Consider the following 20,514-nt stretch of genomic DNA (forward strand, 5'->3'; position numbering starts at 1 on the left):
GGTGTTCAAACGGGACAAATAAGTGTTGCAATCGCAAGGCTGTTGTCTTAAATCTCTCGAAATGAAATAAAGTCTTTTAGTATAACGTTCCACACTTATGCTCTTAGGTTAAGGAAGACGATTAAAACAAGTGAATGATGATGGAATAATTGGTGGAATGAGAAAGTGGGAGGAAACTGGAGTGCCCTGAGAAAAACCGGACACTACACTACAAACTTACTTGGCGGGATCGAACCAGGGATCCCATACGCCAGAGGTAATCACTCTATCACTGAGCCCCTTGCCCCCTTTAAACCTCTCGACTATATCAGCCAGCTACATTTACTAATATTATACATTAAACTGTACATTAGTGATTTTATCTCTCTTTTTAAGTTAAAATATATATCTACTTTGTTATATTATGGGTAGAAAGAAAATTGATTTTGTGACTGAAGAAAATATTATATTTAAAAGAGTTGCTGTGTCCAACTACGATTTTAGATATAAATTCTACTGATTTGCAACTCTGAAGATGAAACTCGTTACAGGAAATTCCAATGAGACTCTCGAACTTCAATAAACATCGAATCTGGCGATATATCGAATCGAAGTCATTGTACACTACGATTTCGCGCTCGAATCCCATCATGGTGCATACATGACGAAGAGAGCAATTGGGGACATGTCGACAGGATGTTGGGTCCGTTTGAGATGGCATTTGGTTTGAGTGGTTTTTGTCGCATTTGTGCTCGGAGTGCAAAAGTGTGCATACCAATATTTGGAGAGGAGGGAATTAAGAAACAATTGATATTGAAGATAAAGACTTGTTTGCAAATTACGGTAAGTAAATTTTTATTTGTTTATACTTTCGTGTTTTGTTTTTATCACAAATTGTGTTTTGAAGAGAATTTATTATTTTAATTTTTAATTGCTGTTTACTTGTTACTTAGAATAAATCAAAGGATTTCTTAAAGATTACATTCTGATGCGTAGATCAATGAAATGTAATGGATTAGGCTTCAAAGCAGAAGATACTGAGTTCGGAAGGGAGTCCCCGCGCTGTCGTATAGCCGGCACGTTGTCTCGATGCCATTGAACTGTTGATCATGATTCGTAAGGTAAAAGCTCTTGCGGTTACTGAAAATAAAATAAATGAGCTTTTTAAGCTTTATAAATTTTCTGTTTGTAAATTTCAGTATTCTTCTCAAATAAATAATTATAAAACATGAATTTGAAAATCAATCAACAAGTAAAGAAATGACAGACAGAGAATAGTTAGCAAAATGCCAAGGTTCATCAAAGAAAACGTAGCATCCTGTTTCCTCTATGATAGTTTTCATTGCTTCTGCTTTAGTTCCAAAGACTGTCACGAAAGATAGTATGGTAGAATATTATGGTTCATTGAGAAATACCTTCAAAAAAATATAGTTTTTGCAATTTGCGTGCAATTTATGTTAACTGTAATCCACTGACTTTATACTCATGGAAATCAGTATAAATTGCGTAATGCTCAGTATTCTCTCTTTTAATTTCTCCGTGTGGTTGGCTGAGTGATTGATCGCCATCAGAAGTTATGAATTGGAATTCAAGTGGTAACCAATAGCGCTGGAACTGAGATAAATCGAACGAGGTGACTCAGTGGGAGAGAACTACTTTGGTATGTGTGTTGAGGGGCACGGTGGCTCAGTGGTGGTAAAGCCCTTACCGCTGGTGTGTGGGTTTACTGGTTCGAACCCCGACCAAGTATGTGATGGACAACATCGTGCCCGTGGGTTTTCTCGGGGTACTTCGTCGAGTATTATTTTCTTCCTAAATCACTTGGGGGAAGGTTCTAGAACACAGGTCCCCCCTCATATAGGCTAGTACCTAGGATGGTTCCTTTCTATACCAAAGTTTAGTATTTAATTCAAATAGTATTGCCGAGCGAGCGTGAACGAGTGAAGGCGGGTTAGAGTCCCGCAGGGCGCGTTGTTTTCGGTCTTTATTACAGCTAAATGAGAAGGGGGACCTGTGTTCTAGAACCTTGCCCTCACTTGGTAGTGATTACGGTTAGGGCATTAGTGCTGTATCGCCGGACCAATTTGAAAAAAAGGTACGAAAATGTACTGCATTTGGTTAAATTTGGTTGGATTACAATAAGTTACATTACATTAGGCGTGCAGTATTACTATACGGATCCATAGTATAAGTAGTAGTAGGAACGGGTCAGAAACCCTTCAGGGGTTGGTTGGGTTCTGTTCTCGACATCAAATGGGCAAATTAAAGACTTGCCCAAATTTTTCTGTATATTTTACAATCTATGGATCCGTATAGAAAATCAAGTGTTCCTCTTCGCGAAATAGTCCATCCGCCTCCACGTAACAGTGCAGTTTACAACATCAAAAACAATCAACAAATACAGCCACTTTTTTAACTTTTACTATTCACCTTACCTGACTTTCACTCATTCTTCCTCGCAAACTTCAATACATTCTCCAATTGACACGATAAATTTCCTAAAATTGGTCCGGCAATACAGCACTTAACCCACGGTTAGTTATTTAAATTAGGTTAGGTGTTAACTTTGATTCCCAGTAAACGGCTCACTATAAGTCATAGTATCGGCTTCGAAACCGTCGATGGATTTGGGGGAGATACTAAATGCCATCCTACCGTTTCCTCCCACTTTCTTATTCCACCAGTTCTATCATCATTCAAGTGCCTTAATCATCGTCTTCCTTAGACTAAATGGCATAAACAGGAATATTTCATTTGCTGGTGCGTGGGATCCCTGGTTCTTTTCCAGGTCCCGTCAAATACCAGGTTCGTAGGTTTTATAGGGTTCTCCAGTTTCCTTATTCCACTATTATCATCCATCTAATTATCACCGTGTCCCTTAGTCTGTCCGTAATCGTGGGACTTAAACAATAACAACAAAAAGACATTTCCATCCACAAATGTGTAGGAAATGTCTCTCCATGTTTTGTGCGTTGCAGACATGCAAGTAGAACGTAAAATCGAATGTAGTCTTATTTTTGATAGTTAAGGTTCATCAAAGTAATGTTCGTACTTTCACAACCTTCCCCTTTCTATCAATACGCCCATGCACGATAAACTTGGTTCCGGCACGCCTCTCGGTGTCAGCATACATCGTAGGTGAGAGGTGGAATAATATTGTTGTATGGTACTGTATAGTATTGCCTTGCACTAATTGTGTTATATACAGCCCTGTGGAGAATCGGCAGGTGGATTTTAATTCGTCTATCGCTGTTTGGTAGGCTATGCGGGAGAAAGGTGAAAGTGTAAGCATGGCTCTTTATGTGCCTAAACTTAGTCAGCCTTTTCTTTAGTTCAATGCAAAGCCTGTTTAGTTCGTGACATGGTTAACGTTTCGTAATGTTACGGTATTCGTCGCTTAAATGTTTTTCTACTTATAATTTTATCATCTATTTTATTTACCTAAACATTTGACCTGATGCGTGTCGTAGTTTTTCAGATGAAAATATGGCCTTGTTTTCTGCTTAGTTTTGAGCTCTACTTCTCGCAGCGTGCTGGTGTTGCATTGTGATCACTTATACTGAAGTTACCAGAGTTATTTAGTTTCGAAAATTTCTCAAAGATTTCTGCGTAACCTTATTTGATACAAGGAATCATTGGCAGGCTCCGATTTCTAATGATAACTACATCAAAAACCCCTACCATAGCAGTACACTCAGGCGGACTATTGCAAGTTCATCCCAGCTTTTTGCAATGGATTTTGGGCGGCAGTGAAGCCAAAACTGAACTTGAAATTTGATTTGGATCATTTCCTTTGTATCTCAAGGAGTTGTGTCACACCAAGCCAATATATCATGACAAATTGTCTTATCTCCAGATATCAATTTGAAGTTGTAAATTGTGAAACAATCGGAAATAGCTGAATAATCAACTTCATCAATTTTTTTTTTTTTTTTTTTTTAAATCGGTTCTCGCTGTCAAATTTGCTATCTGGAGAGCTTCGATATATTCTTTGTGCCTCCTTTTTAAATCTAATTTAAGGGAAACGAACTGAATTTTAACTTAAGTAAGCTAATTGTGAATGTGTTGTCTTCCCGACCTCCGTCACGAAATTGATACTTGAAACAAGCTTGAAGAACGCAGGGTTAGCAGGGAGTATATGCACTTGCTCGAAATTCTAATTTAGATATTTTGACTATTTGGCCTCCGTGATGTGGTCACCTTAGAAATCGAGATCTGCATCAGTCAATTCCTCGCATTAAATTACTTACGAAACTTCGGAAAATTTTCGAGGAAAAAATACAGTCCAGGTAAGACCGGTTTGACCATTTTATTTCAGACGGTACGCATGGAACACATCTTATAAATGCAGTAATGCTTACTATTATGTTCCAAAATTGTGGTATATATTGGTACTCTGCCGACATCACAAAATCTTTGTTGATTCTTTCTTTAGGACATTTGAGCAGATGAGTAGGCTACTTGTAACTGGTTATTTTACTACACCGTTCATGAATAAAATACTTGACAACGATAATATTTACGTTTCATAGATTAGAATACGAATAATAAATATAATTGTGGAACATTAGCTACTATTTTTTTCATTTATCCTTGTGGGTCAGGCTAATTCAAAATTTGACGCAGTTGGACGAACATCCGGACGCAGATTCTTTTGATTCGGATCCCAGGTTAATTGTGTAGATCCTTGGTGCTGAAGGCAAACTAATAAACGTATTTGAAGTATGGAGACCTTTTATTTTTCACTGTATAATTTTGAGACTTCTTCCTTCTCAGTAGTATTGCTAAAGCTCTCGTACATTGAGCTGCTATTGTATTTCTTCAGTTCTTTAGGAAAAATCTTTGACGATTAAATGTTTAGTATGATTGAATACTCGAGACTCTTTCTAATTCAGCCATTCTTTGCAGGTGCCAGATTAGTTAAGTGCCGGGTTATTGAGAGCGTCTGAAATTTAGTTTAACACATAAAATACTATACTTTATTAAATCTAAAGCTAACATACATTATCATAGAAAAATAGAATAACATTCGTACGTAGTTCCGAGTATTCTCCTTAAGTTTGTACGTAGAGTATCGCTCACTATGAAACATGTCCCAAAATTTTCAGTTGTCATAATGAAGATGCTTGACGGCGGCATAATTTATCAGGCAACCGCTTTATAAGTAACAATGAATGAGAGCCACAATAATACTGTGTGTACTTTTGCGCAGTTACAGTAAAAAACAAGTACAATCGTTGACAGGCTACGTCATGCGACAGAGACCTGTTGTAGCGCTAGATTAGTGAGAGACCGGACTACTGAGGCCGGAGTAGCGAGTGAGTCTAGTGTAATTTTAATTTAATTAGGATCTCCTGTTTCCTCCCACTTTCTTCATTTCAGCATTTCGTTCATTTCTCATCATCACCGTCTCCTTTAGCCTAGCCAGCATAACCGTAGGACGTAAAACTTCATGTCATTTTTGTAATTTTGAACGTTTCTTTTGAGTACCGACGTTATATGAAAGGAAACATTCTATTTAAGAAGTAAATCCGAACCATTTCTTAGGTTTATTTATTTATTTTATTAGTGTGTCAGACTGAGGGCCGTGTACACTCTAAGGCGTCAGCCATTTTACTGCGGAGTAAGTCTTATTAAATATTGTCTGAATTTTTTGAAAATTAAATTTCAATTTCTGTCAATCACACTGTGACATCCTATTTTACCAATTGTTGTCAATAGTTCCTTGTAGGGTAGTATTTTTATTTTTGAGGTAATCGGAGAGTTGGCATACTTACATCCATAAAATCTACGGATAGTAATGAGGAAAAGTTCTCCAGAAGTGCGTTATGCTACTGAAGAAAGAGAGAAGTTACACATTCTCAGAATTTCAAATTGCCAAATGCGGACGTGTGTTCTCGTGGGAGGGGGTGAGCAGACTTTTTACATCAATGGTGATGTCATCTTGTGGCTATCGTGAAGGTCGATTACTTTCAGTAGTGAGTTGGACTGTTTTATGTGAGAAAAGTTTGAAGTATATGGTATAGTGACGTTAGTGGTTTGCATATATTTGTGGCAAGTTATTTACATATACAGAGTAAAATGGTAGGAGCTGTAGATGTCTAATTTGCGGAAAAGGAGAAATGCATCAGTAATACAGTCCTTAGCTTTTGAGGTATCATCGTGAGTATTCTGTCCTCGTTGGCAAGCTACTTGCTATAAAGGTAGAATCTCCTATGCTTTACTCAGCTGGTGGGTCCCCATCAATGTGGTTTTTAAATACATTGGGGTTATAGTGTATAAAAGGCTGAGAACTACTGTTCTATGCACTAGCGTTTCCCCCGTTGGTCTAATTTCTGGGCAAAGAATTACTCTCTCTTTGATATCATCCTCCAATTACAGCTGTAATCTTCCTCTGTTTTCTTCTTTCTTGCCTTCTGCCACATTCCTAAAGCGACAGTTTCTTCTCAATTGATGCAGTAACTAATTTATTATTTTTTAAAAATCTGTTAATTTCCTTTCCAGTTGGTGCTTGAGGTGGGTGACATCTTGATCGTTGGGTTTCCTGGGATTCTCTTGTTTTCCTTCGCCAACGCTCTCGCCTTCGGTGCAAGCGGTCCTGGGTTCGACTCCCGGTGAGGGCACTCGGTCGTGTGAAATGCTTTTTCAGGCCAGTCATCCTGAATGAGGTTTTCCTGGGTTTTCCTCATTCACACCAGGCAAATACCATGGTGGTACCTAACTTATAGGTCCTAGGCCGCTTCCTTCTTTCCCTTTCCCCGTTATCGCTCATATGTGACGGGCTAAATGACCATAGATGCCGAAAGCCCAGACAACCTAAATCCCCTCTTGTTTTCCTTCACTTGCAGTGATTCTTCCAGAATCGTTCATTTGCGTTTATCACCTTTAGCGCATAAGTCTAATTGAGTGTAATTCCATATTTTCCTCTTTTTTTCAGATCCGTGAGGACGATCAGCTTCCCAAGATAGTGTGCCAGCGTTGTATAGGTAGGCTTGAGTCTTGTTTTGAGTTTATGGAAGAATGTTTTAAAGGTCAAGTGGAACTTAATAATCAGCTTCAAAGGCTATCAACGCAGATTGCGGTGAAATGTGAAGATTCTAAGGTGAGTATCTCATTTTATGCATTGAATAGTATCATAATTTTCTCGAGTTTCTGAATTAAAAAATAAATAAATAAAAGTCCATAATAGAAAGAAGCGTATTATTATTAAATGTAGGAACTCACAAAATTTTTGTAGAACAAGAGTCCAGCATGGATATTGCGTTTTTTCCACTGGTACTGTTTCAATTATGACATATGCATTTTCTGTACATGTGAATAGAAAAAAAAAATAATAATAATAATTCATGCGTTCCAAGATTTAGCAAAATACAGTTCATAGTGACGTTGCAACTCAGTTTTCGTTTACGTCCAGAGTGAGTCATTTAATATTAAGTCAACACAATTTTCAAAATAATCGTATCTTACCTTCCCAGATTTTGATAAAATTTGATACAGTTTTTGATATCATTGGAAAATGGCAAACTCTGATATTTCAGGTTGATATGTGCACTGGTTTTGAAATTACAGATTCCCAAAGTTCTCAAAATTTACCAAGAAGTTGCCTGAGTGGCATTTGTTTGATTAGCATTCGCGGCAGACTTAAAGGATCTAGGACAATTACATACCTATATATAATAGTCTATTTGTTTTCCAAAAATACAAAGTTCTGAATTTGATTTTCTCAATAAGCCGTATTTTGACAATTTTCAAAAAAAAAAAAAAAAAAAAAAAAAAAAAAAAAAAAAAAAAAAAATCGAATTGTTACGAATGTATCTGCGAAATTTTATTTTGGGATCATATGTTACAAGAGTTTCTACTTCCATATGTGGATGAAAATCACTTTAATTTAGGTTATTGTTGTAAAATTGGTGGAAATAATAATTTTATGGCACAGGATGAGGAGTAAAGCTGTCGCGTAGTGAGCAAGCGACTGTTTATCCATTTATAGACAGTGATGACGCCAGAGCAAGGGCAAGGGAGTTGGCGTTCCCTGGTAACTACCTCTGTCCCCATAATATATTATTGTAATGTAGCTCAAATAATATAAAACAATGTTTTTCGGTATACAGAAGAATAGCTACCCTCTATATAATTTTTTGGCCTCACCATTCATCACCCCCCCCCCCCTGAAATTACGACTGATGTCACTGCAGTGTTCTATAAAGGGGAAAAATGCATGCCAGTTATATTGTAATTCTCGAACACAACACTACGGCTATGTAGCGCTTTCACCAAAAACTTACTGTGTTCTTGAGAAACCGTTGGGAGATCCAGGTTCGATTCCTGATGGGAGCTCATGCGATTCGGATTCCAGGGACGCTGCTGAAAGGGACGTTAAACTCAACATCAACTGATCAACTCTTGAATAACCGTTTAGACCGAAGAAGGTATACTACTATTGTGATGTATCTAGTGCTGGGTGCAAGAAAACAAAGAATTTCTGAAACTTACGTTTAAGCAAAGTTGATTTTGGCAGAGACTGAACAGCATTTTGCTACAACAACTCATGGATACGAACCTATCAATGGGGTTAGTGGCATAGTCAAGAGGTTGGCAGACCGTGTAAATCTGCAACATCCATATGGCAACACAATTCTCCACCTCGGCGGCCTTTTGACTGAGCAGCGGCAAAGTTGACTGGACTGTATTTACATTTTCAGCCAAACAGAGTTCACCAAATGAGCAACATTCCTACAAGATCGCGTCAACAAAGCAAACAATTCCTGGGACACACAAATTTCACATGTTCATTTCTGCAGCGTCAGGTACTCTCAGACTTTTTGACAAGGTGTTTTAGTATTGTTAATTGGAACAAACTCAACAAATTCGCCAAGCTGTCAATTGCAGACATAAGTGGATACATAACTACAGTCTATAATAGGTGGTAGATGGCGTATGTTTTGGGGAAGTTGTAAGCAGTATCCAGAGAAGAGACGAAATTCCAAATATGGACAGAAACTTGATTTTTTTTTTTTCGACACAATGGTATGTAATTATTTCAATTTTAATACATCTGATATCTTTCATATATTTTTTCCTCTCTCGCCACTGTTAGCTCCACGGTTCAAAATGGAAACTTGTAATAAATGATTGCATGCTAATCCCAACATAAAATTTTGCGGATACATTCATAACAGTTCGAATATTGTCTTATATAAGTTTTTATAATTTAAAAAAAAATATAAAATCAGGTTCAAAATTTATTTTCTCGAAAAAAATCTATAATGTTACATACTATTTGAAAGCTCTTTTCATAAGCTTTAAAATGACAGTTTTATCAACGTCCTAGGTCGTTCAGGTCAGGCGCAAATGCCAATTGAACAAATGTTACCAACATTTCGAAACCGGTTCACAAATTAACTTGAACTTTATTATTGCCACACACTGGTAATAGCGGTCAGAATGTAAAATGTCACTGCAGTCTGTAAGAGTCGATTCAACACACTGCAGTCTGTGTGTTGATTTGATACGGAATGGCTCGAATACAACAGAGACACCTACAGGTATAACATCAGTTCGTAGATGGTACAGAAAAATCTTGCTAAATGGTTGCTTCTTAATGAGTCCTGCATCTATTGATAATATTCGTTCCTGCTGTTCTTTTGTGGTGGCACCTGGAGGAATTATAGCCTACACTGTAAAATATGGGACATTGCAGATGATAAGCATAAGAGTAGTACAATTGTAGATGTATGTCTTAAATATCAGTGTGACTCACTTCTTTAATGCATTTTAAGAATATAAATTTATCCCGTTATAATTTCAGCAGCTCTCTGCCACCTTCCCCTGATAGCCCTAGTAAAACGAAGATGCCTAGTTTATTTAAAGCATTCCATGTAAATGCTTGCTAATAGTAGTTTTAAGATACGTAGTAAATACTTAAAAATAAAATAAGACCTTACTTTTTATGTGGGAGGAAAACTTTTCCTTACTTTTCTGTTGCTCAGATTAGAAATCAACAGTGCTGGTACCTTCTTCTTTAAAGTCATTTAATGCGGTGCTAAATTGGGAACATGTAGGTAAATGATTCTATGGATAGGAGGAACGTACCTACTGGTTCCAGTTTGTCAGCATATTAGATGACTGAAAAATTATTAGCGAGCAACGAAACAATAAGAATAAGTCTTCCTGGATACAAGGTAAAGTCTCTGTTTCTAAGCGTTGTATGTAAACTCCAGCATTTCAGAATTTCTAGCGTCAGTGGTATTGGTCGTTCGGAAGGAGTCTTTGAAATGTTAAGTAATTGGATTCTGTGAGATTGCAGAACTGAAATTTGCCAAATGATACATTGCAATTTATTAAACTATACTAAAATACTAGCGATTAAATGTCTACGAGTTCTTAATATTTTCAATTTTGCAATGTTGAAGCTTATAGAGGATGCTTTAAAAAAACGAAATGAAATATTTAAGTTTTACGTCCAACGCTTATGTCGACTAGGCTAAAGGGGAATTGAATAAAATTGTGGAATGAAAAAAATGGGAGGAAACGGGAGAACCCACGCATACGATGTTTGTCCACCACAAGGCTCACTTGGTGATAGCTTTGATCAAACCAAGGATCCCATGCACCAGAGGAGAACGCCCTACCACTGAGACACCACGGCCTCCAGGATGCTTTAATTAAGGAGACACTTTCAGTTAACTACGTGGTCAAATAAAGTTAGCAGAGAGCCACTGAAATCATAACCGGATAACTTTAATCCAAATGAGTATTTACACTTGCTCCTTCGTTAGTTTTTTTAATATATATATATATATATATATATATATATATATATATATATATATATAAAATATACACTCCTGTGTAAATCAGATGTGGCTGCCATTATACGGTATATACACTATGTGATCAAAAGTATCCGGATACCCCCCAAAACATACGTTTTTCGTATTAGGTGCATTGTGCTGCCACCTACTGCCAGGTATTCATTATCAGCGACCTCAGTAGTCATTAGACATCGTGAGAAAGCAGAATGGGTCGCTCCGCGGAACTCACGGACTTCGAACGTGGTTAGGTGATTGGGTGTCACTTGTGTCAGAAGTCTGTACGCGAGATTTCCACACTCCTAAACATCCCTAGGTCCACTGTGTCTGATGTGATAGTGAAGTGGAAACGTGAAATGACACGTACAGCACAAAAGCGTACAGGCCGACCTCGTGTGTTGACTGACAGAGACCGCCGACAGTTGAAGAGGATCGTAAAGTGTAATAGGCAGACATCTATCCAGACCATCACACAGGAATTCCAAACTGCATCAGGATCCACTCCAAGTACTATGGCAGTTAGGCGTGAGGTGAGAAAACTTGGATTTCATGGTCGAGCGGCTGCTCATAAGCCACACATCACGCAGGTAAATGCCAAACGACGCCTCGCTTGGTGTAAGGAGGGTAAACATTGCACGATTGAACAGTAGAAAAACGTTGTGTGGAGTGACGAATCACGGTACACAATGTGGCGATCCGATGACAGGGTGTGGGTATGGCGAATGTCCGGTGAACGTCATCTGTCAGCGTTTGTAACGCCAACAATAAAATTCGGAGGTGGTGATGTTATGGTGTGGTCGTGTTTTTTCTTGGAGGAGGCTTGCACTTCTTGTTATTTTGCGTGGCACTCTCACAGCGCAGGGATACATTGATGTTTTAAGCACTTTCTTGCTTTCCACTGTTGAAGAGCAATTCGGGGATGGCGATTGCATCTTTCACTACGATCGAGCACCTGTTCATACTGCACGGCCTGTGGCGGAGTGGTTACACGACCATAACATCCCTGTAATTGACTGGCCTGCACAGAGTTTTGGCTTGAATCCTATACAACACCTTTGGGATGTTTTGGAACGCCGATTTCGTGCCAGGCCTCACCGACCTACATCGATACCTCTCCTCAGTTCAGCACTCCGTGAAGAATGGGCTGCCATTCCCCAAGAAACCCTCCAGCACCTGATTGGAAGTATGTCTGCGAGAGTGGAAGCTGTCATCAAGGCTAAGTGTGGGCCAACACCATATTGAATTCCAGCAGTACCGATGGAGGGCGCCACGAACTTGTAAGTCATTTTCAGCCAGGTGTCCGAATACTTTTGATCACATAGTGTATATGTATATCCTTTGTCTATATGTGAACTCATTCGTGGCTAAGCGCTTAGCGTACGCGCGTTTGGTGTGGAAGACTCGGGTTCGATTCCCGGCGGGAGCTCAGTGGTTCGGAATACACGCTAAACTGAAAATCAAATCTCTCTATATGCGAAAAGGTCGGTCAAATTACGTAACAACGTAAAACACATGTGAAAGGTTATTTTTTTCAAATGCAGGCCCATTTGATTGCAAAGTAATGTTTCATGTGGTTTAACATGCCATGATTTTGTTATGTCCCGTTTTTACTGTAATTTCAAGAGGAAACCTAATCATAGTGTTTCTTTCAAAGGCCGCGAACTAATAACAATCTTATAGAACAACTTAAGGAGTTAAACTGATGGCAGATATCCACTTGAACTACTGTTGGTATACTCCTGTTATTTAGTAATTTCGAAAGTCTTCAGCAATGTTTTCTTAAAGCATTTACAGCAATAATAACAAAGAAGTCAAGTTTTAATGTTTCAATAAACAGGTAATGTTGGAAAAGTTTTAGTGTATTATAAAAAATTACTACTCAAATCGCTTATTAATAAGAGTTTATTAAGTACATTATATTTACAAAGAATTCTACATAGTTATGCCAAAACGGAATATAATCAATAGGGTCAAAGAGCATTCCAGAAACGTTGAAGAGGAGACCAGACACTTTGAGGCTTGTCACGACATCTTCGTGTGTCCAGACAAAAGTTCAACTGTGTTAAAGTACTACAGAAAACGAATTCGTTCATTGAAAGGAACATTTATAAATCTTTTTTTAGAAAGGGTGAAAATCTTAGTATGTATCTTGACATAGGCAGCTTGGACAAAAGATGGGACACAATAATCAACAATCATCTGGAGCACCAACTATGAAGTCTACGAATTGAATGGCACAATATAATTTTATTTTGACACAACTTTATTTCCGGACATATTTATAATTTCGATGCAATAATATACCAAAACATCTTGTAGCAACTGCTAAAAATTCAATATTTCCTTTATTTTACAGTAATAGACAGCAGTACGGACAAATTATTTTATAGGAATTCTACTTAGTACTTTCGGTAAAATAACTAATGAAATTGCGCCAGCAATTGTTTCATGTGAAAAATGAAAGAATGGAGTATTAGTTTGTAGATACTTATGACAAGCCAATTAAGCCGTGGAAAATTTAACATCCTTCACGTTATTCACAAGTAGAAGGTTAACAGTCTTTATAATCTTAAGGTGACAATCGTATGTTACATCTACACTTCAGGAAAGTTTCAGAGTGGTTCTGTGGAAGTTTATTTATTTATTTTATTTTATTTTATTTATTTATTTTTTTTTTTTAGGAATGTAGTGTTTGTTAGTGAGATTTTGAGATATTTGTGTATACTTTTATTACCAGTAGAATCGTCCCTGTTTTGATATTTCTATCCCACAACATTACCGTATGATATGATGAGTTTGCAGTAGATGCTTTAAGAAAACTCCACTGAAGAAAGTGGGGAGTTCCATTGAAAATTTCAGCAATTGCTGAATAACAGACGTGCACCAAGATTAGTCCAAGGAAACAGTCTTACGTAGTCAGAGCAATTTTCAACACCTCAAGGGGGAGTTTAAAGTATTTATGAATTGGTTCAGTGACAGCATAAGCTTAACAGCTCAGGAACAAAAATCTTCTACTGATTATGTCACTTGCGAAGCCAGTTCACATAGGATAATTACTACTCATCTTTCTATGATCTTGCTGTATAGGCCGAAAACTGTCCTCAGACAAATGTACTTAACGGGAATTTTATAGGTTGCTCTGGATATTCCAGAAATTTCTATGTAATAATATAATATTTACCAAAACCAGTTAAGTGCGGAATATGAAAGCTGTATGGCACTGACTGACGGAAATTATCTTGTGCCTCTTTTATGTAGTGCCATTTTTTTTAAATTTTATTTTTTTATGAATTTTCCCTTTTATTTTTAAAAATGAGTATTAACAGCTTTTGTAGATTAACGTTCCTGTTGAAATACACATAGCTACATTATAGAAAAGGCAGGTCATGGAGTCAATAGTGTGAGGTTTATGTTTTCAGTTTGTGTGCTCTGGTTGTGGTGCTCAGATATCCCTTGTTTTTATTATGTCTACCAAATGAACCTAAGTGGTTGATAAGTGTCTTTTGTTGGACAAATAGTTTTAAAAGTGTAAGCTTTATGACTTACATTTAAATTTTCTGTTGCGTGATCAATAAATCTATTGTAATGTAATTAATTGAAGTTCGCAGTTCAAAAATAAAGTAGCTTACGTTTCATCCTATTTTAGATCAGATCTGAACAACACTACGAAGCCTACAGTAAATAAATAGGATATGAGCTAGAATAATGACTTGGAGATCTAGGATGCAAGTTTAACATAGAAGAGGAACGTACCTTGCATCCGGTGCTTTTATATATATCCTTGCTAAAATTTAATATTCGACATTTCAAAAAATCTATGAGATTGAAAGAATGTATCAGAGATTCAAGAGGAGAGGAACTCACCATGTCAGGTCTTCTTAAAGCACAAGAATCAGGACACGACATCGATAGAATTAATGTCCTACACTCGTGCTCCAACAACATAGAAAAGTTTTTTTATTTTTTTTTGAATCGTTTTTCATGAGCACTGAAAGTTCTAACATTAATGCAGTGGGGATAAATTTTGGCCACCGATGGAATTATATAATCAGAAATTAAATGAAAAACTTATTAACAACAAAATAAACTTTATTCTTCATTGTACATATGTAAATAGAGTTTTATTTAATTTGTAAAAAGTCACGCATCACTATCGTCTTGCAACAGTGTTCTGCACTCAGCAAGCATCTGTAGTTACGCTGTGACAAACCTGTAAAGGAAAGACATGATAAGACAAATCTTCTTTAAAACATTTTTTACACCTTAAAAATAAACGAACATAATTTGAACCGTTAAGTGTTAAATACTTTTTAGCGGTTTGTGGACGTTTGGTGTGTTTCGTTAGTACAGGAATAAAAACTTGCTTAATGTCTGTGATTTCTTCCAGTTTGCGGTAGGAGTGTTTGCAATCATGGCCTTAGAGCGAGCTGAAGTATCGAATATTAAGTTTTAACAGGGATACAGACGCTCAGGTTTCAAGAATAGTTCCTTTTCAGGGTGTCTATCGGTCACGAAAAAGTCACGAAATCAGAAAACGTTAATGAAAGTCACGAAATTTAGCTTTTGGGTCACGATTTTTTAAACTGTACAAATGTAAGTACAGATTGGAAAATTTTGTTCTATCATCATCATCATCATAGGTATTCTGCCTTTATTGGCAGGTCACTTGCCGCAGCTGAGAAGCTTCCATGCTCCACAGTCCTCCGCTAACTTCTTCGTCTTCGCGTATGATCTTTCTGTTTTTATATCATCCATTTTGTTCTATAAAACGTCAAAATTCACCACCAAAACTGTCTATGGTCGGGTTTAGTCGCTACCAAATCGCAAGCAAAGTACGTTTCTATCGCATGAATGAAAATTCGGCCTAATTCGCTTTTGAAAATGTTAGGAAATTTTATGATTTGGTAAAGAAAAGGTCACGAAAAAGTCACGAAATTTCATTTTGGAATTTTAGTAGACACCTTACTTTTAAATGAGCTAAAACTTTATAATGAAAAAAAAAAAAAATCTTCCACTTGTACATCCACCATAGCTAAAGGAGACGAATGATTACTGTAACAGAATGATTCGAAAAAAAAAAAGTGTTATAATGAAAATGTAGGAGGAAACGAGAGAATCCCAAGAAAGCCCACGGACACGATGTGTAGTCTACACAAACACACTTGGCCTGAGATCAAATCAGGGACCTCTCGTGGGGGCACTGTGGGTCATTGGAGAGCGCTAATCTGGCCCTGGTTCGATCCCAAGCCTAAGTATAATCGTGGGACTTAAAACTAGAAACTTCATTTCAGGAATCTCTTATAGCGGAGATGAATGCTCTTTCATTGAACCTTCGTGCTGCAATATCTTTAAGAATTGTCATTAAATGAGAAAAGATTAACTTTCGTGTTTCGAAGTTTCCTCAGTATATAGGCTTACCTTCCAGATGGCAACTTCCTTTTCGATCCACATATTGTGTTGAATTGAAACATACTTCATTTTTGCGGGTGAGACTCATCCTATGAGTTTCATCAAAAGAAGTAGAAAGTAGAAAAAATAAGTACTAATAAAACGTAAGGAAGAAAGCAAATAAATACAAAATATGTTATAAGAGTAGGAAAGTTGTGCAATACAGTTTTATTTATTATTTTTTTCAAAATAATTTCCATTACATTCAATACACTTCTTCATCCTCCGAAAACAATCATTAAAGCAGATCTGCCAAATTTCACTGGGGAGTACGAGACCCATCCTCATCAACGGAAAAACCACATCCTTTCAGCTTCATTTTCACATACGGGAACAGTGCAAAGTCGCAGGGAGCAAGGTTTGGACTATAAGGAGAGTGCTCAAGAAGTTTCAGTCCTGTAGTGGTCAAATATTTAGTGCGGGCTTTCGCGCGGTGAGCTGGAGCATTGCCATGATGTAGGAACCAGGTGTTCATTCTTGAATATGATCGTAGATTCTTCATAAATTCGATGATTTTAGGCAGTGTACCACTTAGCTGTAGCTGTCTTTTGTGTGTCCAGAATGACACGCACTACAATTCACTAGATTTGAAAAATACAGCGCTACTTACCAGCGATCATTTTCTTTACTGCTCGGGATTTTCTGACAACTACAGGTGTATCCTCCTCATAAAAGGTCCATACTTTGTTCTGAGTCTTGATCCCGGCAGTCACACGTTGTGTCGTCTGCTCTTCAGTCAGACTATGTGGCACCCAGACACAACGAAGTTTCTTAACGTGCAGCATGCAGAATCGAACGAATTCCTGCTACATTGAGGCCTAAGGTATCCTGAATCTGCTGGTAGGTCACTCGCCTGTCTTCGTCAAACATTTTCCTAACAGCAATAATGTTTTCCTCCGTAACTGTCGTTCGTGGACTTCCTGTCCTCATAGCGTCCTCCAGAGTGAAATTTCCGCTTTCAAATTCTCTGTACCTCCTGAATATAATCGTACGGAGTTGGACAGACATCACCCAGTGCAAGAGTAATTTCTTCTAAGGACTGATGTACGTTTAAACCATGCGCGAAGAAGCCATAGCAAGTAGCAAGCACTTTTTAGACTGTCACTGGTAATGAATAATAACTTAGCCCATCGACTTGGCGCCACGATTACTGTGCAAGTATAATCTTGTCCCAGCATCCACCAAGAAGCAGATTCCTGCGACACACAGTTGTGTCGTATTGCAGAACTTCCGTAGTACTCTTTTACAAGAACTAAAGATTCGATTATTAATACAAAAAATAAACAAATAAAAATAAAAGTATGGTAAAGTGGAAGGTAAATATAGTACTACATATTGCAATGATACAACGTTAGAATTAGAAAGCATATTAGTAGTAACGTAATGCTATTATTCAATTTTGATGGAATGCGTACTGAGACAATGTCTGCACTAGAGGACAATTCGATGCTTTCTGGACAGCATTGAAAGTTGCGATTTATATCTTATTCCTGTATATGCTGTATATATATTTGTAAGGCTGTACAGAAGTACTTTTTTTTTCTTATTGTGTATAGTTCGAGTGATTTGTTTCCAATCACAGGATTGGGTGGCATTTTGGGCCTCTGTATTTTGTATTTAAAATAAATAACCAAGTCTGTGACTGTTAAAATAGCTGTTTAACTTTCCTTCAGGTATAAATATTCAAGTGGTGACATGTGCTAACAAAATTCTTATTATTTTACTTAGATTGGTTTGAAAGTGGAGCAAGATAGCGACAGTGAAGAAAGATTGTCGATTCTTGATTTGACCGAAAATAACTCGTCAGCGTCAACTGTTCTAGACGTATTTGGTGTTCACCGGCCAGTGAGAAGCAGATGGTCTCAAGCCACTCCACCGTTGCCCAGCAAGATGGAGAATACAGATCAACCTAAAGAGGGTGCATCCAACACTGAAGCAGAAAGTTGTTGCAGTTCACGTGAAGCTCCGGAAACACACAGGAGGTAAGTAGACGTTTTTGATGTTTTTAATTAGACATGATCACTGTTTATATGATAGTATGCGTTTCGGTGGTTTCTTGAGATAGTTTGTAAGAAATTGCACTCTTCATGAGGAAATTGGTAACGACTGTACATAGCTTGTTATACTGTGTATTATGGTTACGTAGTTATAAACTATAATTGTGGTTGCTGATTGTATTCGGTCCACACTAATAATAAATTTATTTAAAGTGAATATCATCACATAATTTAGATTTTAACAGTAACAGTCTTTGAACATTTATTACAGGAATACCTTGCATAACACGGTAAATTGGTTTCAAGAAAGTCCACATATGCAAAACCACGCTTATTTGGAATAATTAAATTTCATCATCACGAAAATTTAGAATAAGAAGTTAAAAACAAACATATATGTATATGGTGGACTATTTTATTTGTCTTTAAAAACTCTTTTCTCTTTGGTGTGGGAGTCCCGCTTCGGTCCCTGGCGGGAACTTATGTGGTTTGGATCCCGTTAAGCAGTAGGTGGACGTCTCATACGGCATCGCTGCAGAAAGGGTCTCAGAATAAAATCAATGAAAATACCTTTCTAACGTAATCGCTGAAATTGTGTGCAATGCAAATATCGACAAGAGGAAATCGTTTTAACACTATGCAGTATCTCCGGATTTAAACCGGGACCTCCCTAATGCGAAGCAAGAATATTGACCTTGGTGGCCGTGGATGGTGTTTTTCGAGTCAGTCTTCCCAGTTTGAAAAGTAACAATGAACGTATTAAACTAGCTAACTTACTATTAATAAATACGTTCTAATTGAATATTGCAAATTCCAAAACGGCGATACAATGAATATTCCTATTGGTTTTATACAGGGTGTTTATCGGTCACGAAAGTCCCGAAATCAGAAAACGGTGATGAAAGTCAAGAAGTCACGAAATTTAGCTTTTGGGTCACATATTTTTTTATCTGTTTTTATCTATACAAATATAAGTACAGACTGGAAAATTTTGTTCTATAATGCGTCAAAATTCACCACAAAAAATGTCCGTGTTCGGCTTTAGACACTACCAAATCGCAAGCAAAGCACGATTCTATCGCATGCATGAAAATTCGGCCTAATTCACACCGAAATTCGCTCTTGAGAATGTTACGAAATGTTTGGTTTGGTAAAGAAAAGGCCACGAAATTTCATTTTGGAATTCTAGTAGACATCCTGTTGTAGCATTCCATGAAATATTGTTTACTACTGAGGAATTTGTTTATTATCTATTATTCCTGTCAAACACAGACTACTTAAGAATAATCGATGCCAACCGTTAGAACCTTACATGATGAAATGTTCTTGAAAACTTGAACAACACAAGACAGTGAAAGAGTTTAGGATCATAAAATAGCATTGTTTAGGCTGGAATTTGTATTTCTTTTTAGAATCATTGAATGGAAATGTTATAACAGTTTCTTTTTCACATCTTTTTAAATTGTCGTTCATTCTGATCGTCGCATTTTGAAATAAAATTATTTCTTAGGAAATATTTTTATCGTTGGTAGGTTTTGAATCTTGTGTTGTATCAGATTTTATTATGGTCAGATATTTAGAATGGATAATAAATACTTGTCTCACCTGCTATTGTATCAAATGGTTATAGAAGTGCAGTTTCAAGATAGTGTTGATGTACAAGCTTGTAACACTTTTTCACAGGAAATATAGCTTAGAAATGGACAAAGTATCTGATTAATCGATACTGGGTGAAGAAAATATTCAGATAACCAGTCTTGAATGCAGCGCCGAAGACATTAATGTGTGCCTTTAAATAATTCGAGTTTCTGATCTTACATACACCTCGCTTTTTATAAGATCATAAATAGAGAATGGAAAGTGTATTTAGGTAGAGTTCAGGCCGCCTGTCCGGATTTTTATTTTTTTTATTTTTGTGTTTACAACAGCAAAAATAATGACTAAGAACATTTTTTAATTCTTCCTCGGCGTCGGAAATGTGGGGATATCCGAATTCTTCTTGTGTATTTGGTAGGGTATGTGACGTATATTACAATTATCGTATTTTACAAAGGCCCTTTAATTGTAAAATCTGTTCTAAGATAGCAAATTGGCAATTGGAAATGAGATTTAGAAAGAAAATCCATTTCTACATTTCAGTTCTTTTAAAAAAAAATTCTTAAAGAAAAAACAACATTAAGTCTTTTTTTTTTTTTTTTTTTTTTTTTTTTTTTTTTTTTTTTTTGGGCTCCTGACCTTAAAGTACTATCTCAGTATCTGCCTGGCATGTTTTGAAGAAA

At 37.0% G+C, this 20,514-nt stretch overlaps 1 protein-coding gene across 2 annotated transcripts in view; it reads left to right on the forward strand.

Moving 5' to 3' along the window:
- The first annotated feature begins 620 nt into the window (after positions 1–620).
- The window catches only part of LOC145662978 (uncharacterized), a 41,154-nt gene continuing 21,260 nt past the window's right edge, over positions 621–20,514 (forward strand). For both annotated transcript variants that reach the window (XM_081729072.1, XM_081729073.1), the window contains exons 1-3: positions 621–822; positions 6,917–7,081; positions 17,967–18,220. In XM_081729072.1, the coding sequence (XP_081585198.1) occupies positions 676–822; positions 6,917–7,081; positions 17,967–18,220 (566 nt within the window). In that variant the 5' untranslated portion in view covers positions 621–675. The remainder of the gene's footprint in view (positions 823–6,916; positions 7,082–17,966; positions 18,221–20,514) is intronic.

The sequence above is a fragment of the Thermobia domestica genome, chromosome 10 (assembly GCF_964235325.1).
Source record: "Thermobia domestica chromosome 10, izTheDome1.hap1.1, whole genome shotgun sequence".
NCBI classification, from domain to species: domain Eukaryota; kingdom Metazoa; phylum Arthropoda; class Insecta; order Zygentoma; family Lepismatidae; genus Thermobia; species Thermobia domestica.